This window comes from Perognathus longimembris, chromosome 6, assembly GCF_023159225.1.
Source record: "Perognathus longimembris pacificus isolate PPM17 chromosome 6, ASM2315922v1, whole genome shotgun sequence".
NCBI lineage: Eukaryota > Metazoa > Chordata > Mammalia > Rodentia > Heteromyidae > Perognathus > Perognathus longimembris.
In genome coordinates this window covers 47,006,597-47,033,568 of record NC_063166.1, presented here as the reverse complement: position 1 = coordinate 47,033,568, position 26,972 = coordinate 47,006,597, and the positions used below count along the sequence as shown (strand labels likewise).

The 26,972-nt window shown below is 40.0% G+C and overlaps 1 protein-coding gene across 3 annotated transcripts in view; it reads right to left on the bottom strand.

The window, feature by feature from the left end:
- Positions 1-5,599: 5,599 nt before the first annotated feature.
- Stac (SH3 and cysteine rich domain) overlaps positions 5,600-26,972 on the bottom strand; it is a 132,791-nt gene continuing 111,418 nt past the window's right edge. For all 3 annotated transcript variants that reach the window (XM_048348652.1, XM_048348653.1, XM_048348654.1), the window contains exons 9-11: positions 18,630-18,681; positions 17,915-18,052; positions 5,600-6,971 (exon numbers count right to left, since the gene is read on the bottom strand). In XM_048348652.1, coding sequence (XP_048204609.1) covers positions 6,855-6,971; positions 17,915-18,052; positions 18,630-18,681 — 307 coding nt within the window. In that variant the 3' untranslated portion in view covers positions 5,600-6,854. The remainder of the gene's footprint in view (positions 6,972-17,914; positions 18,053-18,629; positions 18,682-26,972) is intronic.

Genomic DNA, 26,972 nt, shown 5'->3' with positions numbered 1-26,972 from the left:
AAAGCTCCTGTCTTTGAGAATTTGGAAATGAGAGTGTACATTACTTCTGAAAAACCATACAATTAGCACAGAAGAAAGCAAAGCAGATATAATGAGAAGGTGCACTGTGAAAAGAGACACTTTTTGGCAAGACTTGCTTGGAAGTAAGAAATGAGCTCTCAAGGAGGCGAACAAGTCAAAATAAACACTAAGCATTGAAGCTATATAGGACTGAGGACAAGAAAAGCTTGTCCAATAGCTATCCAAGATGGTGGGTCCTTCTTGTCAAGGTCACTTTTATATGCCTTGGTTCTCTCAGTTGCCCAGGAGCATACCTTGAATTCTCATGATAACTCTTCTAGTTACAGTGGCCATTCCTTGCAATTTCCGTCTGAGAAAGCAAGTAGATCATGCCTCTCAAGTTTTGCCTACCAGCCTGGTGGATATGCTTTATTCAGTATCAGCTCACAAGCTATCGCTCTGGGATTACTTTCTTAAGGTTGTTGAATGTAGATCCTACCATGAGAGATGAAATTCCCTCTTCTCAATACACTGACACTTATAATGACATTGTAATGGTCACATCACATAATAAGGTTAGACTGTAGGGCATGACACATAATGAGTATTGCTTGCTCATTGTTCTATGACTCAAATAGCTGTCTCGTAGTAGCTATCCACTTAGAAACACTAGAGATATCCTTACACATTCAAAACCTAGCTCTGCCTTTTTAAAAAAGCAATTATGCAAAATTGGGCAAGTGACCTAATCTTTTTGAGACTTAGTTTCTCCATCTGTAAAATTGGAACACTAAGAATCAGTTCTTAGTATTGTTGTCAGGGAAGAAATGATTTCTCACCATACATATACTTTTAATCAGGGTAACACTGACCTGAATTTCTTGTAGAAATTCTCTTTGGCATTACTGCTTTATTGGATGGCTTATATCATTATTTATTTTCTAACTCACCTAACATATTAAATCTTATGATAATTATGAGCTCATAAAGTATGCTGAGTTTCTCAGAATAAGCCTTAACATCTTTTCAAAAATGATTGTGCATTTCACTGTAATTTTCTTTTTTTTTTTTTTTTTTGGCCAGTCCTGGGGCTTGGACTCAGGGCCTGAGCACTGTCCCTGGCTTCTTCTTGCTCAAGGCTAGCACTGTGCCACTTGAGCCACAGCGCCACTTCTGGCCATTTTCTGTATATGTGGTGCTGGGGAATCGAACCCAGGGCCTCATGTATAGGAGGCAAGCACTCTTGCCACTAGGCCATATCCCCAGCCCCCACTGTAATTTTCCCTACAACTCCCTGAACCAAATTCTCTGTACTCAATATTGAAGTTTTCCAAGATTATCTTTGATACAGCTTCTCTTAAAAGTGGCTCCTACGGGGGCTGGGGATATAGCCTAGTGGCGAGAGTGCCTGCCTCGGATACACGAGGCCCTAGGTTCGATTCCCCAGCACCACATATACAGAAAACGGCCAGAAGCGGCGCTGTGGCTCACGTGGCGGAGTGCTAGCCTTGAGCGGGAAGAAGCCAGGGACAGTGCTCAGGCCCTGAGTCCAAGGCCCAGGACTGGCCAAAAAAAAAAAAAAAAAAAAAAGTGGCTCCTACGTAGTTTGTTGCAGGAAGTGAAAGACAATGTCCACATAGGATGTGAACAAAGTAATTTAGATGGGGAGGGGGGACTGAAGGCCTGCCAGTGCCTCCAGGGTTGCAGGGTAGAAGCTGCTGGAGGTCTCAGCAGGTGTCTCTCATTCTCTCCCATTGATGCTTGTTCTTGACTTCTTTGTCCTTAAAGAATGAATAGATTATTAATGTATTAAGGATTTATTTAACAGATACATACTGAACTACATACACTTCAGATTTGACCTTCCCCTTAGCATCCATTGAACATTTATAGAGATTAATCACATATGAGAACAAAAAATAAAATACCAATTTCTCAGCAGACCATACATACTGTATTTCCTGACCACAATGTATAATTGCTAATTTATGCATACAAACAAACATATAAAAATCAAAGAGAAAAATTAAAAAAAAAACCTAGACTTACAGATTATTTAGGAATGAATAAAAATGAAAATACCTCTATAATATAATCAAATCTGACCTCAGGAATGTTTATAATATTAGATAGTTTCTTTTTACTTCAATAAAAATAAGCAAAAGCACGTGGTTTTCAAGAAACTAATAGAAGGAGACGACAGACAAAGAAAAAATTGGCCATGGTTAGAAAAAGATGGAATCAAGAAGTAATTGGAGAACCTGAGTAAGTTCCTGGCGGTGGAGACAACCAACTATTACAGTTGAAGACAGGTCTTGTAAAGTTCCAGAGTGTATTTGCAGGATCTCAGTGTGTCCTGACTACCTCAGAGATCCAGAAGGTGCTTTATAGCTACTTAAACTTGACAACAACATGATTAAAATAAAAACCCCACAACCAAAAGTCAACTGTGCCATTTTAGAAGAGAGCTATCAAAATAAATAGTAATTCTGCTATTAACAATTCAAGATATAGTTAAAGGTAAGTATTACACACAGAAAGACTGAAGACTATTTAAAAAATAACCTCTTCATTGGAAGCTAAGAAAGAAATATATTCCAAGGGTCAAAAACAGCAGGTGTTGTTCAAAACATACCAGAATGGCAACTGAGAGAAATGGCAGAGACGGTTCCAGGATGTCATTTATTAGTTTTCATTTTCTGTCCAAGTTATTTTTAAGGGTTTTGTTTAGTGGTAGATCCGTGGAGCACACCTGCTCACTTAATTTCCTGGGGATGCTATTTTGAGCAAGCCTGAACTTTCTTTTATTCTCAGATTTCTACCAGTTTCCTCCCTGCTGGTCAGAGTTTTCTAATCCTCCAGAGGATATCACTCTTCTTCCTGTGTTTTCCACCCCTTTAGCACACAGGTCCCCACTTTCTTCTGCTCCCCTACAGACTCAGACTCTAGAGTAACACTTGTGTGCCTCTGTCCTTTCCAGTGCTTCATCAGTATCTCAGTGGGACAGAGGAAGACGGGGAAAGCTGGAGGCCTGGAGGGTTATTAGGTAGAAATACAAGAATCCTGTACGACAGAGATTACCAAAGCTCTATTTCCCTGCAATGTTATTATAGGAAAAGTTAATCAGTACCCCCAGTTCTAAATTTCCCTTTTGGATATTCAAAACGAGAATTAGCAAACTAATGGCTCAGAAGTCCTGAATAAAGAAGCCAGGTTATTTCAATATAAGCTGCTACTGGAGCAGGCTGCCAATGTAGACTATAGGACTGGCCGTTAGTTTCCTTTCTAGTTCTTTTCATGGAGCAGCCTGTGACCTGGACTGATTGGCTTTTGGATTTCAAGGTGGTTTTACATTTTTCTTTTAATAGTGAGGAAGACTAACTGGTAAGTCCTATTGTGTATCATACCACTTATTCCTCCACCAGTGGCTTTACATATGTAACCTTGACGTTAGACTTTTTCTCCTGATGGAAATCTCAAATCTCTCTCTCTCTCTTTCTCTCTCTCTCTCTTTCTCTTTGTGCTGTAGCTAGGCAAGGGGATGGCCTATGAAACCTTCAATTCATGTGAAATCTTCCATGGGCTGTCTTTGCAGCTCCCACTGCCCAAACTAATGGATCCACAAGTTTCTGCTAGATATGTTGGGCAAAGGTAGTTCTCTTCTCCACCTTCTGCAACCACAATGAATGATCAATCAGTTCTTCATCCCAATGCTAGAGTAAGGTTGCCCTGTGTAGTCTGATATGGGTGGGGCCTTCACAAAGGCAGGAGACCAGAAAGTATGGGACATTTTTCACACTGGGAAGAATGTTCCCAAATTCATTTTCTGTCTTTTGTGTGCACACTTTCCCATCCTCCCTTGTCTACTCACAGGTGTTTTTCACTTGAAGTCTTGTTCTGATCTTTAGTTACTTCTTGAGTCTTGGAAACCTTCAAGACTTTAGTAGACCACAGTTATCTGTCATTTCTGCAGATAGGCAGGAGATGGGGAAAAGTTCTAGTTCATGGGGAAAAATCTAGGTCATAGATTGTTCATGACTATCTGAGCCAAGAAGAGATTCTTATATGGCTCAATGACTCTTGGTCTTTAGGGAACTCTAAACACTTGTATTTAGAGGACTGTGTATCTGCTAATATTTGACATTTTGGGGTTTCAACATGCAAAAATAATTCTTTTTCCAGCTGGGTGCTTTTGATTCACACTTGTAATCCTAGCTAGTGAGATCCATAAGATCTTGGTTTAAAGCCATCCTGGGCATAAAAGATTCGGTATCCAAACTAACCATTGAAAATCAGAGCTGGAGCTATGGCTCAGGTGGTAGAGTACAAGCCCAGAAAGCAAGTCAGAACAAGTGCAAGGCACTGAGTTCAAACCCCAGTACCTCAAAAAAAACACACAAAAAACCAAAAACAAACCACCCAAAACCAAAATCCAACCAAACAAAAAAACTCTTTCTCCTCTGGTTCAAATTATAAAACGGTTTGAGAGTTTTTGTTTAAGTCACTCTCACACTTAATGAATTTTTAAAAATCCGTGTTTTTCTTGCTCATAAATCTCTGAGGTTGGCAGGGCTCTTCATGGAAGACCAATTACTGGTCTGTGATATCTGGGTACTAAGCTGCTGAAATGTCTGGCCTCTGCACTGGGTCTGTCCTGCATGGTGGGCTCAGCTAGATGATGTTTCATGTGCGTCTCTCAAAGTTCCAAGAACAAGTGTTCTGCGTGATCAAGGCAAAGATGTGAGGCTTTTGGCCCAGCCTCAGATGTCATGTTAGCTCCAAAGATGGGCCCTGACTCAACGTGGGTGCACAAAGGTGAGAATAAGAGGAGATAGGGAACACTGGGACACCACCTTGTAGGCTGGATGCCACATACTCCTCCATCCAGCTTGAAAAGGTCAACTGTATTTAAAATGAAAGGTAGGTATCAAAAATGTTTGATGGCCCAGTACTGGTGGCTCATGCCTATAATCTTAGCTACTCAGGAGGCTTAATATCTGAGGATTGTGATGCAAAGCCAGCTTGGGCAGGAAAGTCCATAAAACCCTTCTCTTTGAATTAACTGGCAAAAAAGCCAGAACTGGAGCTGTGGCTCAAGTAGTAGAGTGCCAGCCTTGAGCAACAAAGCTAAGGTAGAGCACCAGACTGAGTTCAAGCCCCTGTACCTGAACAAAACAAACAACTTGGGCTGGACATCAAAGAGAAAAGGTCAGGACACACAGATTTTTCTTATGCTCCTTCCAGCCACTGTGCTGTTTTTATTAAATGGACAATTGAATTAGAGGCCAGGAGGGTCTGTGGCCAGCATTTGGTTTTACAGAAAGGCAGTCATGTTAACCACCTGGGCTCTCCAAAGAATCCCTCTTGACTCTGTGAACCTGGCTTTGCATATTGTACCCAGGCAGGGGTTTCTGGATGCTGCCTGGAGAATGGGAGTAAGGCATTCATACCATGAGGAAACCAGCAGCCACCCTAGGTCAGCTCCTAACTTTATGCTGAGCAAGAACAAGAAGAAATAAATGGAGATGAACAATGTTTTGTTGTGGGGGAATAATGTCACATGCACTGAGTGCCTCCACTGAAGTCTCTTCCAAAACAATGATTCTGATGATTTTATTGCTCTGTGACAAAACAGATGAAACTAACATTAATTCCCAGGTCACTGTGAGTTGAAGATGAGCCATATTAGTGACTGAGAGGATAGAGTTTGGATTTGTTAGGAGGGGCTAGGGAGGAGGCACTGCTGTGCAGTGTGTCCTTGTAAACATTGCCAGGGGAGAGCAGTGGAGACAACCCTAGGTGATGCTAGATGGGCCCCCATTCCTCTGCTTCCCAAATGCATGAAACCATAGAGATTCCTTCCCATTTTATATCTGCTAGTGTATAATGCACTACCCTAAAGAAGAATGGATTCCGAGTTGACTGTTTCTCCTAAGATGCTGTTGCTGGAGCCGCTCTGTGTCCCTGCTTCCCTTCATGGTGGGCTCAGTCTCCACAATGGAGTTCTACAGGACATAGGAAGGCAAGTGCTGTACTCAATACAGATGGAATGGAATGCAAATGAAGACCAAATGTGTCATGTTTGCTCCAAGGCTCCATTTGCTTCGGGAAAGAGCTTTATAACTGCAAGGACTGGATAATCTTCAACACACATAGCTCTGCCCCTCCTCACCCCCACAGATTCTCCCTGATTGTTCCTATGCCTTGTCCTGCTCTGTCTCCTCTGTGAGTTACCAGAGTAGCAAGGGCAGCTGATTAATAATTTTGGGGGCAAGTCTCTTCTTTGCAGATGGTGCAAGTCAACTTAGCTATCACTTCCAATGCATATTGCCATGGCATACTTGGAGGGCTGGGGAAAGACATAACGATCGGGAGAGCACAACCACAAAGTGAGCAGGCCCCTGGGGAAGCACTGGAATGTTGGCAGCTGGGAAACAGGCCTTCTTGGTTCTCTGTAGAGAGACTCAATGGCACTGATTAGATGCCAGTGTGGCACTGAGCTCCACAAATCTGAACCTCAAACGGGGCCCATACCACAGCCTGGAGCACACTGCAGCAGGTGGTGGACAGAGAGGGCATCAAGTTGGTGACATCTGTGGCTATAGCCTTGCTGCTACCACCAGGTGTGCGTTTATCGCTGCCCCCCTCCCACTGTCTCAGCCTTCTCCCCACATCAGGTAGCCTGGCACGTGTATGATGGGCCCTGCTTTGTAGCAGACACTCCAGTCTCAGACCCATGAATCTTGTCTCCCTGTTTCCTGGGGGCTGGGTCAGTGTAGCAGCTCCTTAGAGGGGAACACAGTGAGATGAGCAGAGCTGGCCTACAACTGCACAAGGAGAGGAGGGGTCCATAGTCAGACATTTTCCAGAACATTGAGGGGGACAAGGCCTCTCTTCTTCCCACTGAGGACTCTGATGAAGCCATTTTCTTCTACTTCTTCTTCTTCTTTTTCTTCAGAAGCCACACAGATCTGAATGCCAAGAAAGAAGAAGCAATGCATTTTAGTGTCAATAGAGGGAACAGATGTAGGATGGTTCTGAAGAGAACCCTGTGTGTTGCTTCTCTTGAATGGCTTCCTTGAGTGGTGATTATATCTTAGGTTGCAAACAGAGCCTAGGATGGGGGTCTTTATGTGCATGTCTTATTGATCATGCTGTTAGGAGATGGGAAGACAGAGCAAAAGGATGGTCATAGAAAAAAGCCAAGTCAGGATAGAAACTGGGCTGGAGACAAGTCCAGCCTTACCCACAGGATTTCTAGAGCATGGATTAACCTAGAGCACTGTCGAACTTTCTGGTCTTAAAGGCCTATGTCAATCAATAGTGGCTGTTGGCTGACCTGGTGATATAGTTGAGGCAGCCCTGATCCTGCAAAGTGGCTCATTGAGGAAGAACTATGAGGTATTTTAGCTTGTAAAAAGTGAGTGCACCCACTTAGCAGGAAGGACATGGGCAGAACTCACCAGAGCAGGCTCTTCTGTTGCACAGAATAAGAGGATTGAGCAAGAATTGTAAACAACTTCATTTGTGATCCCTGGTGTTTGAGGACACATAATGGAATGATTGTGCTTCAGAAACCTACTGTATAGAAATCTACTTGAGTGGAAAGAGGCTCAGAAGAACAATTAGTGGTCAGTATGAGAACAGAAGTGCAGAGGCTGCCTATATCATGGAGATCAGGTGACCAGGTGTGTGTGTGTGTGTGTGTGTGTGTGTGTGTGTGTGAAAGAGAGAGAGAATACAAATGAGTGTGCCAGGGGTTACATTGTCTCTAACTAGAGCCTTATGTGTACCCCTCAAAAGAGATGGATCACCTGATTTTCAAAAGCAGAGACCCAACATTGTCCATGTCAGAAATATATTAGACAGAAACCCTTGTGATGGGCAGGAAATGTTGTCCTAAAAAAACAACCTTAAATTACCTCTATAGACGGACAGAGTGCTTTTTCCCTATTAAAGTATCAAAGGTCAGTAATCTTTAATATGTCTAACCAGTCAGCAACAATGAAAAATTGGGGCATCTATCCCTGCACAGGCCTTTGCCAGGTGCTCATCTTTCAAATGTTTGGTGTAAATGTTAGGCAGAGCTGAGAGCCTTGCATGTATCTGGGAAGACAAGTACTCACTGGTCCATCACATATATGATGAGTGCAAAGGCCATGCTGGTTTTGCTCTCTGACTATCCTGAGGATAACTGGACTATCTAAGCTCCCAGTACAAATCAGGAGTGTTTGGGAATGTATGGGTGGAAGGAGGAAGGGTACTAGTGGGACTAGATATGGTAACCTGATTGAGCCTAGTTCTTGAAGAAGTGATGTTTAAGCAGACAGAGGTGTTGTGGACCAGAAAACAAGAGCATTGCAAGAGTAAGTTCCTATGTCAAGAAATTAGGGCACTTTGTGGTAACTGTAAAAGTTCAGTGTAGTCACAACAGAGGTGGAGGAAATAGGGAGTGGGAGAGGAAGTGTAAAAAAAAAATCAGAGTTTGTGCAGAAAATGTAGGAAATGCCAGCCATACAAGCCCCTTACCTCACCTTTGGGTCTGGAAAACAAGCCAACCACTAAAAAACCCACTGGCAAGTAGGATGAGACCAATTCAATTAATTCAATTAGGACTGGTGAAGTCACTAAGACACAAGTGAGAACAGAAAACATTCAGGTCTCTCTATCATAGGAAAAGGGCAAGACGACCCCTGGCACTAATCAGAAGGGTGGGTTGCAAGTGAAGAAACAAGTTGGTTGGATTTATTGCAAACAGTAGTTTTTTCTTGCCATCTCTCCTATCCTGTTCTTTCCTCATTCTATTTTCCTTTTGTCTCTTGTTGTCTGCCTCAGCCAGATACATCTCTGTGCTTCTAAGGACTTAGCATTTAGATGTGGCTGGGAATCTGGAATCTTAGACAGTCAAAGGAAATTTCCCATTTCCATTTCTATAACCCTAACTCACATCTGAAAAGTACCTTTCACACGAAATCTGGATTGTTTCCTATTGGTGTTATAACAGATCACCACGGATTTAGTGGTTAAAGCAATGAAGATCTACTATCTTATAGTTCTGGAGGTCAGATAGAAGCTCTCAGGGAGAACATGTGTCCTTGTTTTCTCCAGCTTCTAGAGCCTATATATCATCCTTGGCCAGTGGTCCCTTCCCTTATCTTCAAGGGCAACAGCACAGCATCTTTGGATCACTCTCTCTCTCTGTCTCTCTCTTTTTTCTCTCTGTCTCTGTCTCTGTCTCTCTGTCTGTCTCTGTCTCTCTGTCTTTTTCTGTCTTCATCTGTCCCTGTCTGTCTCTTTCTCTCTCTCTCTCTGTCTCTGTCTGTCTGTCTATCTCTGACTCTGACTCTCTCCATGTCTGTCTGTCTCTGACTCTGTCTCTGTCTCTGTCTGTCTCTGACTCTGTCTGTCTGTCTGTCTGTCTGTCTGTCTGTCTCTGTCTCTGTCTGTCTCTCTCTCTCTCTCTTAGACTTCTGCTTTTGTCATCCCATCTACTTTTCTGCCTCTAATCTTTCTGCCTTCCTCTGATAAGAACCTTTGCGATTCATACTGGGCTCACTCATAGCATCCAAGATAATCTCCCCACCAGAGACCCTTGCCTTAATCGTATCTTCAAATTTCCTGTTTCTGTACAAGATATCATCTTCAAAGGTTTGGGGATTTAGGCTATGGGCAGTTTGGGCAAGTGATACTTTATGTAACAAGATGAAAGGATTAAAACATTGCAGGAAATATGCACATATATCTGAAAAGATAACTTGTGAGGTGCAGTAGGATGAAAGAAGGAAGACTGTTCTTGATGTTAGAAGGAAAGAATCTTTTGGTTTTCAAGTTGTCATAAGATGTGAAAAACAACAACACTGTAGAGGCAAAGAGACCAAGAAGAAACAACCACAAGAGAATAAAGAATATATTAAAGGCTAGTAAGAAGAAATGAAAGAATGAATTGAAACTTAAGAAAATCAAAGTGAATCAGAGACTGTTTTGAAAATTCTCTTAAGAGGAAGAGGAGACAGTTATAAAATGAAAAATGATAAAGAGATAAAAAGTATTTGGGTAATACCATGAACTAGAGATGACCCAACTGAGGAATGAGTAAGCTCTGGAGGAAGGAGGATTGAAGATTGAAAGGCAAATAATAAACTGGGGGAAATGTTGGCCACAGATGACAAGCCAGGTATAAATATTTTGAAAAGATAGAGAATTTTTTAATAGTATAAGAAAATGGGCAAAGTACATAAGCAGATTATTCAAATGCCCAAATAGATACATGACAAAATTTCGAGCTCTTACAGTATCCAGAAAATTCAGAGTAACACATATTCTTTAGCTATTAAAGTGATAGATATCAAATCTAGTCATGTTTACTTCAGGCTCTGTAGGCCATATACTTAGATGGCTTCCATGCTCAGCTCAGGAGTTATAGGGTGAAAGGAGCCATTGTATGTGTGTGTGTGTGTGTGTGAGAGAGAGAGAGAGACTATCGATGAGTGTAATGAGGTGTAATAATTTTAGCTTCTTTTTTTCAGTGCTAAGATTGAAACCAGCACTTTGAGCATGTAGGCAAGCACTTTTACATTGAGTTATATCCCCAACTTGAATGTAGCTACGTCCTAAGAGCACTTCCTTTTAAAAAATGGTTAATTAAAATTTTATTATCTTTAAGTAGTTGTACAAAGGGATTTAATTCAACATGCCAATGAGTACAATGCATCTAAAGCAGAGCAGATAGGCTCCAGTGGCCTATGCCTATATTTTTAGCTACATGCTTATATTCCTAGCTATGTTCCCATTCTTCTAGGTAGAGATTGCAAAGTGGTTAGAGGTCTATCTGGGCAAAAACACACACAGGATCTCTCCTCAACTGGAGCTGAGTTGGGTGGTGTGTTCCTCTCATCCTAGTTACAAAAGTACACCTAACATAGACATACTGTGCTCAGACATGCACTCAGGCAGGAAGTTAGACTCAATTTCAAAAATAACCAGCCTAAAAGAGGATCAGCAGTGTAGCTCAGTGGGAAGACAGCCGGTCTAGCAAGCACAAGGTCTTGAGGTCAAATTCCAGTAATGTCAAAAAACATAGAGTGGATAAGATTTAGTCAAGAGCTTTAAGTTGTCACCCCTGATTCTATATGCAACTGTTAAACAATTGTATTTTGGTGAACATGTAATGACTATCTTAAAAATTAGGAAACTGGACAGAATGATATTAAGCTACTTAAAGATAATAAGAATATCCTTTAAAAAGGAAAATTTGTAAAACTAGTAAATGTATATAGCTAGACTTAAAATTCCAAGCTCCGTATGTAAAAATCAGTTGTATCATATACTACAATCCTAAATCTTCAAAATATGATTGAATAGCATGATTTTAACAGCAAAAATATAAATTAAGAGAAAAATTTGTTATGAAATATCCCACAGTATTTATGTTAATTATAGTTCAATAGCTGAATTGCTTGTGGTTACTATTTTCTCTTTTTAAAAATGTTACTTTCTAAGTTTTCTCCATAAGAAATGTATTCTATTTTTATAGCCGAAAAATAACTTTTATGTTTTAAATAGAACAGAAGGAATAATAAAAATAGTTCAGTAGGTATGAATGTATAGAAGCATGAACACTTTTTAACTTAAAAAATCTAGAATATATACTCTTGCATCAATGCAAACTTATCTATGTTCAGAATGGCTAAGTTAATTCTATTTGGAAGCAAGAGCTCTGTGAACAAAATAATATAATAATTACAAGACAAATTAAGCCCAGAGGCAGAACTTTGATTTAATAAAAAACAATGCTTTGAATTTATTTTCAGAATTGAAATTCTATTTTCCTGCTAATCACCATTTATCTCTTTATATTTTTGAGCTATAAATATCACACTGTTGCTTTTTGGTTGGTGCTGACTGGATAGTTTTAGGTGTCATTATTCACTACAGGGCAGATGAATTCTCCATTTAGGCTCTGCTCTGAGGGATAATAGTGGTGAGAAATGACCTTTATTAAGCATCTACAATGTCCAGGTATTGCTAGCTTTTCACAGGTGACCTCACTGAACTCTCACATTAAGAAGAAAATGTCAGTGCGCTGATTTTATGGGTAAGAATGTTGCCATTCAGAGGTGACTGCCACACAGGTCAATTTCAATGTGACATTGGAATCTGTCTTCTTGTTACACATCACACATTCCCAATTGATAAGCAAGTTTTGAAATCTTCCACCTAAAATAATTTAGGACACTAAAGTAGAGGCCAATTTTGAAATGTGTTTTTTTCCTTAATAATTGCTTATTTATTGTCAAAGTGACATACAGAGGGGTTGCGGTTTCATATGTAAGGCAGTGGGTACATTTCTTTTACAATTTGTTACCTCTTCCCTCATTTCCCCCCTCCCTGTCCCCCTTTCCCTCTCCCACCATGAGTTGTTCAGTTTGTTTACACCAAATAGTTTTGTAAATACTGTTTTTGGAGTTGTTTGTCTTTTTATCCTTTGTCTGTCGATTTTGATATTCCCTTTCTCTTCCCTAGTTCTAATACCAGTATATACAGTATCCAGGGTACTCAGATGAGATACAGTGAAATGTGTTTTTCATAATAAATTTCTCAAATGCAGATTTTGTTTCACGTGTTTTTTTTTAAACAAACAACAAAACTTGCTCCATTTAATGAGAGAGGTCGAAAATAGAGAATTTACGTAAGGTCAAAAGACCTCATTATCTTCTATTGACCTATATCTAATTGGAAGGGACCCATACCTGAGGGTATAAAGATGCTTTCAAGAATAACTACCAATAGGCTGGGTGCTGGTGGTTCATACTTGTAACCCTACCTACTCAGGAGGCGGAGATCTGAGAACTGGGGTTTGAAGCCAGCCCAGGCAAGAAAGTCCATGAAACTTATCTCCAATTAACCACCAGCGAACTGGAAGTGGTTCTGTGGTTCAAAGTAGTAGAGAGCCACCTTTGAGTGAGAAAGCTCAAGGACAAGACCTAGGCCCTGAGTTTAAGACCCATGACTGACCAAAAAAAAAAAAAAAAAAAAAAGAATAACTGATGGACTTAAAATGAGATAATAGAAGTAAAAGCCATCCTCAAACTTCAGTTTAGGAGTTTGTAAAAGACGTCTACTATGACCTGTATTGGAGAAGTTCTGAGTATGTTTTAGGATGCATTTTTGACAAATGTTTCTGGCTCATAGGTGAGTCTGATTCAGATGGTCCAGAATCTCTACTAGGAGATTGGACATATGATCAAGGATGACGGCATGTTTTTGCTCAACACCAATATAAAGCAGAAGCATTAGGGTTCAGGTTTGGGCTGGCATGTTTTATCTTTAGCATATCTAGCTGTAGAGCCTGGGTGGTTTTCTTCTCTGCTCACCTGACTCCCACATCCAGAAGATGGTCAGTTCCACCACGAGAAGGCAATGTGGGGAGAAGGCAGTGTGTGGAGATTGCAGCATGATGCCCAATCCCTCAAAAAGTTGTTTGGAGTAATATGCCAAGGAATTGGTGGGAGTCACTGAGCAGCTGTTCTGTTTCTAGAAACTGATCAACTTGAGCAAAGTTTAATTTGCCTTCTGGTTTCACAGATTTGTAATTTAATAACATAAGACAATGCTTATCTCAAACGGGGAGGCCAAGGTTATTCTGAGAAAAAGCAAACACGGTCACAAAATTACTTAATAACATTTTCCAACAATGACGAGCATCTCTACTGAATTTATTTTACTTAAAAGGCTTTCCAAATTTTTACAACAGGAAGGATAAACTTAGAGAATCTTGGTAATAGAGATAAGGTCTCAGCCTCATGATATTGATTCCATTGTCTGCTATAGAGATCAGCTCAATAGGTATCTCAGGGAAGCAATCATTTGCTTTCAAGAATTCTCCTGGTCTGCAAACATTTGCCTTTACCTTTGTTCCCTCTTGATAAAGGGATATAGAAATAACAGTTAGGGACTGAAATAATTAAACACCTGCCTAACAAGCACAAGGCCCAGTGTTCAAATACCAATACTATCACCAATAAAAAGGAAAGAAAAATAGAAATAATGAATAATCATTTACAAAATTCACATGATGTGTGTGACCTTGAAAATGTAGGCATATAGCTTTGGAGGTAACAAGTTGAACAAGAAATGTACTCACTGCCTTACATATGAAACTGTAACCCCTCTGTACTTCACTTTGACAATAAAGGAAAAAATAGAAAAAAAGAAATATATATAAAGTTTTTGTGTTCATACACACACACACACACACACACACACACACACACACAAAAGGGATTCCCTAGATAGGCTGTCATTAAAGACGTGTTCCTTAGGAGTCAATACTCCTTGTGGGCAAAAAATGGCTTTGTGCTCTTACTCTGTGGAAACTTTGAGTAAGTGATGTGTCAAGATAGACACCTGCCTCAGGGAGAAGAAATGATTTTGAATTGAAAATTATTGCAGAACAACCATGGCTGTTGATCTCTCTCTCTCTCTCTCTCTCTCTCTCTCTCTCTCTCTCTCTCTCTCTCTCTCGGTAGTGGGGTTTGAACTCAGGGAGGGCCTGGGTGCTGTCCCTAAGCTCTTTTTGCTCAAGGCTAGTGCTCTACCTCTTTGAGTCACAGCTCCATTTTCTGATTTTCTGGTGGCTATTTGGAGACAAGAGTCTCTTACACTTTCTTGCCCAGGCTGTTTTTGAACTGCCATCCTCAGATCTCAGCCTCCTGATTAGCCAGGACTACAAGTGTGAACCACTGGGTCTCTTTAAACATATGTTATATCCAAAGTGACCAGGTAACAGAGAGGTTGTACACTTTACAAAATGCAGTGTGTCCTCAACTGGGTATGTCAGGTAAGCAAGTTTTAGAAAAGGGAAGAATGCTAGTTACAAAAGAAGCTCCAAAACCTGGTTTAAATCAGAGTTTGAGTCCCCAATTTCTTAATATTAGACATCTTAGCAAACAATAAGCTAGAGAGTGGGGTGCCAGTGGCTCTGTAAACCCATGGATCTGAGGATGAAAATTCAAAATCAGCCTGATGAACAAATGTAAAAGACTTGTATCTCCACTTTACTTGCAAAACACCTGAAGTGGAGGCTTAAGTGGTGAGGCATCAACCTTGAGTGAAAAAATTCAGGCAAGAGCACAAGTTCCTCAGCTCAAGTCCTGCTATTGCCCCCCCCCCCACACACACACAGCTTAGGTGGAAGATAACACTAGTATTTGTATTTAGTAAATAGCAGCCACTACCATTACATATGGCAGTGTGTGGTGTGGGCTTGTGTGTCACACATCCATGAACTTGTACATACTGGAGCATGCTCAGGGAAACCCCAGCAAGATAAGGCACTATTATTATTATTGTTTTCATTTTAAATTTAATTCTTCAAAATTCATACTGTGAAAACAATTTAAATGGAAAGACAAACATCCTTATATTATTTCTACAGTTATATTATATTTAATATATCATATATTCATATTATTTTTCACACCTATTGCATCTTTCCGTTTAAGATCTTTCACTATTTTTAAAAGTATCTTTTAAGGTAGTGAGAATCTAGGTACACTGGCACACAGCTATTATCATAGATACTATAGAAGTGGAGGGAGGAAGAACCCAAGTTCAAAGCTAGCCCAGGCAAAATTGGTGAGACACTATCTCAAAAGTAAAATGTAAACAAAAGAGCTTGGGAGCATGGCTTAAGTGTAGAGTACTTGGTTAACAAGAGTTAGGCCTTCAGTTCCAAGTACTGAAAAGGAAAGAAAGAAGAAAGTAAGAAAGAAAGACAGATCCACAGATAGAAGGGGAAGACCTACAGGCAAATAGAAAGAAGGAAAGAAAGAAGGAAGGAAAGAAAGATGGTGATAGTGATGGATGATACTGAATAATTGAAGGCCTCTCGGCTTTCCAATTCTCTTGTTGCTTCTCCAAAAGCAAGAAGCATGAGGTATCATTCAGCCACATAACCCAGAGTTTGCCTGTGTCTGTGATTGCTTCTTTCAATCTTCTTCGTGGCAGAGACCAGGCCCTCTGGTCTGTGAGGACAGTTTTGCTGCCCATTTTTATGACCTTGTCCTCCCTAGGGCCATGGTGCCACTGGATCCTGAGACTGAGTGTGGCCCATGGTGGTGTGCGGCCGGTGGAGGGAAGCCATAGGAGGGAGGGAGGCCTATTTGAGTCCCTGGGTCACATCTCCTACTCTGTCTGATTTGCCATGACTCCAAAAAGAGCAGGGCTTTTATGCAGGTCCCTCTGCACCTGCTCTTCTCCCTTTATGTTTACTTACGAGACCTGGGGCTGCCTCCAATGTTTTGTCTGTACTATTATCATCACATTGCTAGCATTATTTCTTCAGCAAAGTATTATTGTTGACATAATTGTGATGTGCAGTTATTTCTAACTCCCATCATTATGAACAACACTCTGATGTCTGTCATTTTTCTCTCTTGTATTAGATTATTGTCATGGGTGCATTATAAAGTCTAGAATTACCGCATTCATGAGGTTGGTCAGTTTCCATGGCTCTTCATATATGGCACCAGATCACCATGCAAAATGAACAAGCTTAGGTCTTTTAGCAATTATGAAAACCCCAAGTTACTGACTCCATGTACCATTTTTTTAAAGTATACAGATAAGGAAAAAGATACTCAGAATTAGGGTATCTTATTTAAAAAACATTTTTATTTCCTTAAATATAAGAGGACTTAGCTTTAAAAAATCAGTTTCAGTACTTTTCTTTAAGGGATTATAACTCATATATAAAGTAATAAGGGATTTTTTTAAAAAAAGTATGTGACTCCGAAACTGTTTTGGAGGGAATTCTAAAGAAAATGATGTTTAAGATCTGCTTTGGGCAACTCTAACTGATGCGTAATAAAATTATTAATGACTTTTTTCCATATTTACTTCCTGATAGGGTTTCTTTTTTTTTCTTATTTATTGTCAAAGTGATGTACAGAGAGGTTACAGTTTCATATGTTAGGCATTGGGTACATTTTGCCTTGAGTGATATTAGAATTATTATACCAAGGAAGCAGGAAGAGACAGGCAAGCTTTTGTTTTCCAAAATTGGAAATTGATCTACAGTGAGATCTCATTGGGAGTGCAAAGAAATTCCCCAAATCCTAATACACTGAGAACAGACTTGGAACTCAGAAAATATAGTGAGAACAGAAAATTGACAGGGGGAGTTCCAGATAAGCAGGCGGAGGAGGAGGTCCCTCCCTGCTGGATGAAAGCAGGATGAACAGAGTTAAGGTGTGGTTTTATTTCTTGTATCACCACTCCAAGGAAGAAGTTAGGAATCCAGAAGCAAAGAGCACATACAGGGGACTCAGGAAAATAGACAGCACTGTAAAGAATTCTACATTCAGTGTAGCACTGGGATGAGAAGGTGCATGGCGCTTCTGCATTAGATGGCAAGAGATGCTCTGCCTGTTGGGACTGTGCTGGTCTTTAGTTATCTCTGTTGTTTTTACTGGGATTTATGCTGTTATGCTGTCAGTGAACAGTGGACAAGACCAAATAGGACCCATGTGGTTAGAAGCAGACACAAGGAGCCCTGGAGCACAGCAGCAGTAACAAACTGTCCTCAGAGACACTGGTGGACACAACCACAGAGCTCAAACTGGGGAGGCTGCTTACTTACATCAATGACCAGAGTCCTCAGGTCATGCATGGGATGCCCTCAGCCTGTCCCATGGTAGCTATGCCTCCTCTTGTGAGCATAAACCACCCAGGGACATTCCTAAGATTTTGGGAAAGTGTCTTTAGCTCTTAATTGTTCAAATAAGATTGGCATAGTAATATCTTTTCCCATGCGAAGTGAATACTTCATCTCACTCATCCTGACTGATGTGTGGTGCTGGCTTTGGTGTACGTGTGTATATATACCTTGTATGTGTATTTATGGGGTACTCACTTGGTTCTCTTTCAGTGTAATCTGTCCCTGCTCCTTGCACCCGATGAAGGTTCTAACACACCTGAAAATCTTCTCATTTTGTTGTACTCTCTGGACAAAGTTGGCTGGAAAGAAGCCAATTCTGTCTTGAATTTTCCCCTGAAAGGAAACAAGAGGCACTTATAGGAAACTGTAATGTTTATTGTAACTACTTCCCTCTCCCCTCCCCTTCCTTCCTTCCTTCCTTCCTTCCTTCCTTCCTTCCTTCCTTCCTTCCTTTTTCTTTCTTTCTTTTTTCCCTTTCTTTATATCTGTCTCTCTCAATTCTCTCCCTTTCTCCTTTCCTTCCTTCATTTCTCTTTCTTTCTCCTCTTTTTCTCTTTCTTCCCCTCTTTCCCTCCCTCTCTCTTTTTCTCTCTCTCCCCCTCCCCCCTCAGATTTCAACTCATGGCTTTGCTAGCGCTTGTGATTGCCACTTGAACCATTCCCTTTAATATCCAGCTCTTTTATTGCTTTAGTTATTTTTTGGATAGTGTTTCATGGTTTTTGTTGTTGTTTTGTTTGTTTTGACTGATACCATGATATTCCTACCTACACCTCCTGTGAGGATAGGATGACAAGTATGCCTCAACATACATCATTTGATTATTGAGATAGGGTCTTGCTACCTTTTTGCCTGGGCTGACCCCACAGGCATGTGCATTGTGCCTACCAGGGCATAGTAAGTAATACTTACTTTCCACCAGTCTTCGTTGGAATCCTCTAGAAGAGTAATCATGTCTCCTGGACTAAAATGAAAAATGGATAAGTTCAGTGGGGAAGTACAGGAACCAAAAGGAAGAAAGAATGAAAAACAAGTGCTATTAAACCGATCAAGATGCACTGAATTCATAAACTGCTTTGTTGAATGGCAACTCCTTTGTACACCATTTAAAGAAAATAAAAATTTCTGATGTAATGTTTTTTCATTCATGTACATAATGCTAAAATCAATAGAAATAAAATAAACATAACTTTTGCTAGTTATTTCCTACCCCCCAAAATAGAAAACAAACATAATTTATGTGCTTTAGTTAAAAATTTTATTTAAAAATCTTTAAAATACCATAGCCATCTGCTATGTTGGTATTATTTGGAATTTGTTTCATCTAGATTTGTGTGTTTATATCATTTGTCAAGATTTACTAAGTTTAATCTGAAGACTTCAGTGATTTTTCTGGTGTTGTTGGAGTTACGGTTGTTACCTGCTACTTCTTGTTAGCTTTTATTTAAATTCATGTAAGGCATATGAGTGTGTTAGTGTACAGGCCTATATTTTAACTCCTTTCCTAGTGCTCACCAGAGTTTTTGCAATCTGAAGCCTCTTTCTTTTCACCTAGGGAAGGTTACTCTTTGCAGGTTTCATTGTTTTACTTTCATTTCTCTCTCCTTTCCTTCTAGAGATTCCAGTTAATACATGTCAGACTTCCTCTATCTCTCTTGTTTTCTTTCATATGAATTTTCCATCTTTTTCCCCCTGTGTTAGCTTTTTACTTAATTTAGTCTCCTAATGATCTTTTATATCTGGGCCCATCTTTTCTATTATGTATCATAATATTGAGTAGTATTTTTAAATTAGAAAAAAATGTAACTTTAAAGCATTCTTTATTGTTCTCAGAAAGCTTTCTTCTTATTTCTTCACTATTCTATGAAAATTTTCTGGATTTACTGGCTGCAATAATGGTTTGTTCTGAGGAGTTATCACATTGTTTATTATTATTGTTCTTCTTCTTTTGCTTCATCTTTAGTTATACAAAGGGGTTTGTACAATACACGTTGGCGAATTTTCACTCCTTCCATCATTCTTCCTTCTCATCTATCCCAACCAGTTATCACATCTGAAAAAGAATATTGTATATATAATTTATTTGCAATGTTGGCTCCAACTAAGAAGAACTTTTCAATTTATCTTTGTCTTGTGTATGCCCATGCTACAACTTACAGAAAAGATGGCACAAGAGCCTGAAGGAGGCATATATTGACTTAACACATAACCGAGGCCATAGGCCCCAAGTAGCAGAAGTGAGATATGAAATGAGTGTGAAGGACCAACAAATACTCCCAACAAAATACTCCCACGGGATCCTAATTTCTCATGCTCCTGACACAATAATTCCTTCCTTGACTGAATTATTTGTTTCCTCTAAGATTAGTTGGCTCATCTTTTTATCTTATGATTTCTCCTTCTGGTGAGAGCATTTTCTTTTACACCTGATATTTCCTGATTGTCTCTCTGTATTAAGGAGTGGAATGGAGGCAGATGATGTGGACAGCTGAGCAAACTTTTCTGTGGTGACACACATCTCTGGCCTGCCCAGGGTCTTCTAAGTGGAAGGGCTGTTGACAGGCTCTATGTAAGGAATCAGAGTGTGTCAGTCAATGCATCTCATTTTTGTATACTTGAAAATGCAGTAAGCATGCAGTTTGAGAACTGTGGTCACTACCCTAGTGGTGTCAAGGAGGGCTTGCTTCACTCTTTGTAAAAGAGAAATTCATTTCCTTCTATGTTAAGAATGCCCTTTCTTTCCATTTTCCCTGTACTTTGAAAGGTCTGGTCTTTAGTTTTTCAGTCTTCTTTCTTAGGCATCAGTGTCCATTTGGACGTTTCTTGGAGCTTTGGCAGCTTTTCTGTGGAGGGCAGACAGTGGTTTAGCTCTGGAGTCACACATGATCACGTAGCAGTTGCTCTTCAGAGGCAATGGTGTAGTGTTTCACACACTGAGGGGGCTCTGTCAGTTATACGTGGCTGCAATGATGCCTGGGACAGCAGCCACAAAACCCGAAGGGCTCACTTGCATATCTGAGAATTGGCTGGCTAGGGGCAGAGGTGACTATGGTGGTGACTTTTCACAATTACATATTTCTCACACCCTTGTAGCCTTGTAGTTTGGAGAGTTATGGTAATTACAGAAGCTCAAGAGCAGCAATTGGAAATATGTGAGATGACATAAGGCTTCTACCTAACACACATGCTCACAAAGGACCCACTGTCACTTCTGCCTCACATTATTCTATGAGGTACAGGCACAGGACCAGGCTGGCTGTACTCAGGGGTGGGGGTAAGATGTGAGAGGAACTGGGAAATTTCATGGTGAAGGGCACTTGTACTAGCAGTGTTTCCACTGTAGATGCCCCGCCCCCTTCCCTTCAGTGAATTTTCCTGGTGTTATTGAATATTGACTTAAATCTAAAGTTGATTTCTTATTCCCTGAGCATTCTTTGTTTTGGGGGTTTTAATTGTTCACTCCTGATTGCTTTTGCTTCAGCTTGCCAGGAAATTCCCAAGATTTCAGGTTCTCTTCTAGCATTCTTCTAGTTAGTATTCTTTTTTTTTTTTGGCCAGTCCTAGGCTGTGAACTCAGGGCCTGAGCACTGTCCCTGGCTTCTTTTTTGCTCAAGGCTAGCACTCTGCCACTTGAGCCACAGCGCCACTTCTGGCCATTTTCTGTATATGTGGTGCTGAGGAATCGAACCCAGGGCCTCATGTATATGAGGCAAGCACTCTTGCCACTAGGCCATATTCCCAGCCCCCTAGTTAGTATTCTTATGAACACTGTTGATGGGCATGCAAACTGCTTCAACCACTCTGGAAAGCAGTATGGAAGTTCCTCAAAAGACTAAACATAGAGCTCTCTATGACCCAGAAATCCCATTCTTGGGCATTTAATCAAATGATCACAAACAAGGCTACACTAAAGCTACCAGCACAACTATGTTCACTGCAGCATTATTTACCATATCTAAGATATGGAACCAATGAAGATGTCCTTCAGTAGATAAATGCATCAAGAGAATGTGGTACACATACACAATAGAACTATGCTTCCATCAGAAAGAATGGCATCACAAATTCATAAGGAAATGGAAAGACTTGGAAAAAATCATATTAAGTGAAGTAAGCCAGACCCAAAGAAACATAGGCTCCATGGTTTCCCTTGTTTATTACAATTAGTATATGGCTAGGATAGTTGTAGCAGAGGATCACAATAACTCAATAGCTATGTACATATGGCCATATAAAATGATATTAATTGAAATGAACTCCAATATATGGAAACAAGAGGGTTTTTTATTTTTAACATATCGTGTGAAATTATTTCTCTTTTCTTTCATTTCTCCCCTTTTTTCTTTGTCACCGTTTTTGATTTTGGTACCCTATGTCTTGTATATATGTTTATCTGATTTGGGAAAGAGAAAGAGAATAACGAAATGGCAAGACAAAGGACAAAGGCTGAACCAATGCAACAGTGACACTCACAAGGCAATATACTGGAAATAAACTTTACAACTTGTGGGGAGGGGAGTCAGAGGGGAAGGAAAAGTGGGAGAAAAAATGAAAGAGGGGTTAACAATGTTCAAGAAATGTACTCATTGCCTTACTTATGTAACTGTAACCCCTCTATACAACACTTTTACAATAAAATTAAATTAAAAAATAAAATAAAATAAAATACCAAAAAAAGATGAAATCCTAGTTACTTGTGAGGCAGAGACTGGGAGATTGCATTTCAAGGCCAACTCAGGCATAAAACATTCCTGGGAATCCATTTCAACCATTGGTTGGGTGCTATGGCACACACCTGTTAATTAGCCTGGGTCAAGGGGAGGTACAATGGCTAGACACTGAGACATGCACTTCCCATCTCAGTGATATAGGAAGTGTAAGTAGGATGAAGTGAGACCCCACCTCAAAAATAACGAAGGCAAAAAAGGATTAGTGTATCTGCTTAACAAGCATAAGGCCCCAAATTCAATCCCTAGTACTGGGGAAAAAAGATTAAGGGAAAGATTAGGGAGGAAATGCAAAAATAACAATTTTTGCTCACTCTCTGACAGTCTCCCTGACGCACTGAATACAACTGACATTTTGATATTTCAAGTCACAATTTCCCTCTGATCTACCTGAAAACAAAAGGGCTGAAAAATAACTTTTGCAGGTAAAGGATTTAATTAAGCAAGAAGGATGAAAATCTATGTAGAGAAATCCTCTATGTTCCAATAGATTTTATTTAACCCATTAACCTTAGAAACAGGTGACAGTAGCAAATACAATGACTGCACAATGAAATTCTACTCCATCAGAAAGAGCAATATTATACCATTTGTAAGGAAATGGGAAGACTTGGGAAAAGTTATATTAAACAAAGTTAACCAGAGCCAAAGAAGCATAGGTTGCATGGTTTTCCTCATTTGTGGTAACTAGAATGTGGCTATAAATCTATAAGTAAACACACTGAATGATTAAAAAATATATGTGCACACACACAAACATATATATATATAAATCTATAAATAAACACACTGAATGATTAAAAATATATCTGGGACATGATAAATTATATAGGACAAAGGATGATATGCATTGGAGTTGTTGACAAAGGCTCAATAGCTATGTACATATAATCATATAAAATAATAAAATAATATTTTGTGAGACTCACTCATTAATGTGTGTAGGGTGGACAGTCCCAGAGCATATGTACTTACTAACAGCGCAGTAAAGCACTTGGCATATAAGCTATAATTTTATAAGTAATACCAGATAGACTCCTGATAGAGTTATTTTTTTTCCCATAAAAGAGCGGCCCCAGGATTAGAAAATTGCTTGGTGAGTAAGGAGAGTTAAACTGATGTATTTATTCATGACTTTGTTTTTGCTTGCTCACCTATTCAACAAATATTAACAGGATGTGGGTTCTGAAAGGATTATTTTGCTAAGTACTGAATGCACTTTGGGGAATAAAATCCTCACTGGAACAAATGTTCTAGTGAAAAAGTTTGATAGTAAACAAGGAACTAGATAATAAAACATTTAATAAATACATAAATAATAAATATATAATATGCTACATGTATACTCATTGAATATATAATTATGAGTTAACTTAAGGTCTATGAATAACATAAACAGAATATAGCCAGAAAGACTAAAAATGGGTTTCCCCCTGACAGTAGTCAAATCATCTGAGCTGCAGGCAGAGAGAGCTAATAACATTTTTTCTTTTTTTTACTGTAAAAAGACCCCTGGCTAAGGGTAGCACTTGGATCCAAGAAGAGGATAACATCTGAGTCAGCAAGCCTGAGGCTTGTGGAATTTGTACTGTTTCATGCTTCTCCAAGTACCAGCCAACAATGGGAACATTCTTTCCCTCTGAGAGTGTACTCAGATTCACAATCTATTTCCATACAAAATGGATCAAAAATATAACGTTGCTGGAAAAAATAAATTTTAAGTCAGAGTAAGACTTTCCTTAGTCATGTCAGAAGTGCAAGCAAAGGCTCATTCCATGGAAAAGGGCCCATATCAGCCATAGAAACATGAAAGTACGGGAAAAGTCATACACAGACAGTATTCATCCTCAGAACAGCCAGAGCAGAAGGATGGGCAGGAGAGTCACCAGCATGGGGCCTCCATCCCCCAGGACCAATGGCAAGGCTCTCCATGCAGAGCTGGTATGCATAATATGTTAATTTAGTTAATTGATAGCAGAATACAGCACACAGAAGAGAACTAAGTTGAGAAAGGATTGAGAAGGTAAACTCACAATTGAGAATCAAAGCTTGCCTGGGAGTCAGAGTTCTAGTCAGCTGGAGCTGTGGCGACAGCTTGTGAACAGTACGCTAGGACCTTTCTAGGGTTTTCTGTAGATCAGGTACTTTGGATAATTTAATAGGCTCCAGGGTATAAGGCCAGAGTATACTCTGGTCCCAGGTTCCAGAAAAGGTAGTGAGACCTGTTACTTAGAAATCCAGATGGGAAAGCCCTGGGAGACGAATTGTTGGGGTTGTAGAGTTGCTGATTTAGCTACTCAAGAGGACAAACTTACCAGACTCCAGTCAAAACTGGGTTCAGACATTCACAAAAGCACTGAAGCAAACCTATGATACTACAGAGTGGTTTTTATCACATGTCTAGCCAGATCTACTACCAGGAGTTCAGTATGGAAATGGATTCTGAATCTGAGTGCTGACTCAGAGGGAAAGAATGCTTTCATTGTTGGCTGGTACCTGGAGAGGCATGAAACAGTACAAATCCTACAAGCCTCAGGCTTGCTAACTCAGATTCCTAGTAGTGAGAAATCCCCACCTCCTGCATTGGAGAAACACCTGCACCCCGCAGCAATCACCTGGAACTTCAGTCTGGTCCTATTCGGGAAAGCACATGGTCATCCAAGCAGGATGATCTGGGGCCTTCTTCATTTCCTGAATATTTGGGATGTACTGAATACTTCTGGAATTGAGAGAAAATGTTTTTCTTCACTCTCCCATCTCTGCACACATAGGCAAATTTGGGTATATGGAAGTCAAGTTAATATTTTCTGAATGCTTGTGGAGTTTTAGGACTTGAGTGTATACTACACATGAGAGGACTTGGTCAAGCCTCAGTTTCTTCAACTCTTAATGTGAGGATAACAACAATACCTATGCCATCAGTTTGTGAGACACTAATCCTGGTAGTATTTGTAGGGCTCATTTAGATAATTCCCCAATAGCAGATTGCCATCATTGTTGTTGAGAGGTAACTGCTGTCTCCTAGATGTTGGATATCTCAGAAGACAGGGTATATAAACTGGGAATTTACAGTGAGTGTTATCCCCGAATGAGAAGAGAACACCAAGTATAAAACTGATCCAAATAAAAATTCCCAAACCCATATGCGTCTCTTGGAGTCTCAACTGTCTTAATTATATTTTTATGCTTGTGCATTATGCACAATAAATATATTATGAACTATATTTGCTTTGCAAAGTTGCTGTGTGTATTAAATGAGAAAGCATATGGGGAATTCTCTGGCACCATGAAACCTTAAACCTGTCATTTTTCACTTAGAAATTAGAGGATTTAATGAGTATTTCCCTTTTCATTTGAGATGGAGACCTGCTATGTTGCCCAAGCTGGCCTTGAACTTGCAATTGTCTGCCTCAGCCTCCATGTAGCTAGGATTATAGGTTCATACCATCACTCTGGTTATATTGCCTTTTTAATGAGTGTCCTACAGGTTTAGACAGAGATGGTGGCTTAGTAAGATCTTTGATTTCAGTGGCTTTAGACTAATTCAGAGCTTCAGAAAAGTATCTCCTTCTCTTTACATCAACTTCCATACCCTACTCCTCTACTGGAGTTAGTGAACACAAGGTTATATCAGAACAATGGTAATTTTGGTAGTGTTGAGGGAAATCACCATATACCTTGGAAGGGGAGCACAGAATATTCACTGAATGAAGTGGGCAGGGCTAGGTTTGTTTTCACACATGTAAGCAGGTTCTGAGAGATTTCATAGGAAGGGATTGAATACATGGCTAACTTCACTAAACCAGGTTGATTTTTGTCTCAGGCCTTCCTCTGCAAGACTGCTTGCCCTTTCCCAAGCCCAGAGAACAGCAGGAGAATCCAGCAGAAGGGTCATTTGGAAGGAATGTGGGGAATGTTCCTGAACTGTCATGGATCAAGCTCTCCAGAACCTAATTGAGAGAGGCATTGGAGTGGGGAGGGTGAGGGGCCTTCTAAACTCATTAGTGACATTTGGGAAGATCTGGGTTTCTTGACAGAGTGCAGCTTCAGAACATAATATGCACCAGAGACTTTCCTCAAATAGCCTTAATTGCATTTTGATGTCCTGGTGACTGTGAAGATTATTTTTAAATCAAATTGGTGCATTAGAATTACATTTAGTTTTAATTAAGTTGATGCATTTGCCAAGAAGTAATGTACTTAGAGAATGGGAACAAGACACCCAGGGAGTCTTCTGTCTTTCTCTGTCTCAAGACGTTTTTGTTTCTTAATTTCCAGAGATTTAAAAAATCTCACAAGGTGAAGGACATGAGAACAGGCCCAAAGTACAGACACGTTCACAGGAAAACAATGGAGAATCAGGACATTGGTATTTTGGTTTGGTCTGTCATTGGCCCACCATGTGTCTTTGTGTGAGTCATCGTGGGTCTCAAACCTGGCAGTCTGAACTCAAGAGAACCTGTAAGCCTTCAGATGTCCAAGTGGGATTTGATGTTGCGGGTGGAGTTCTAGGTGGAGCCTAGGAGCC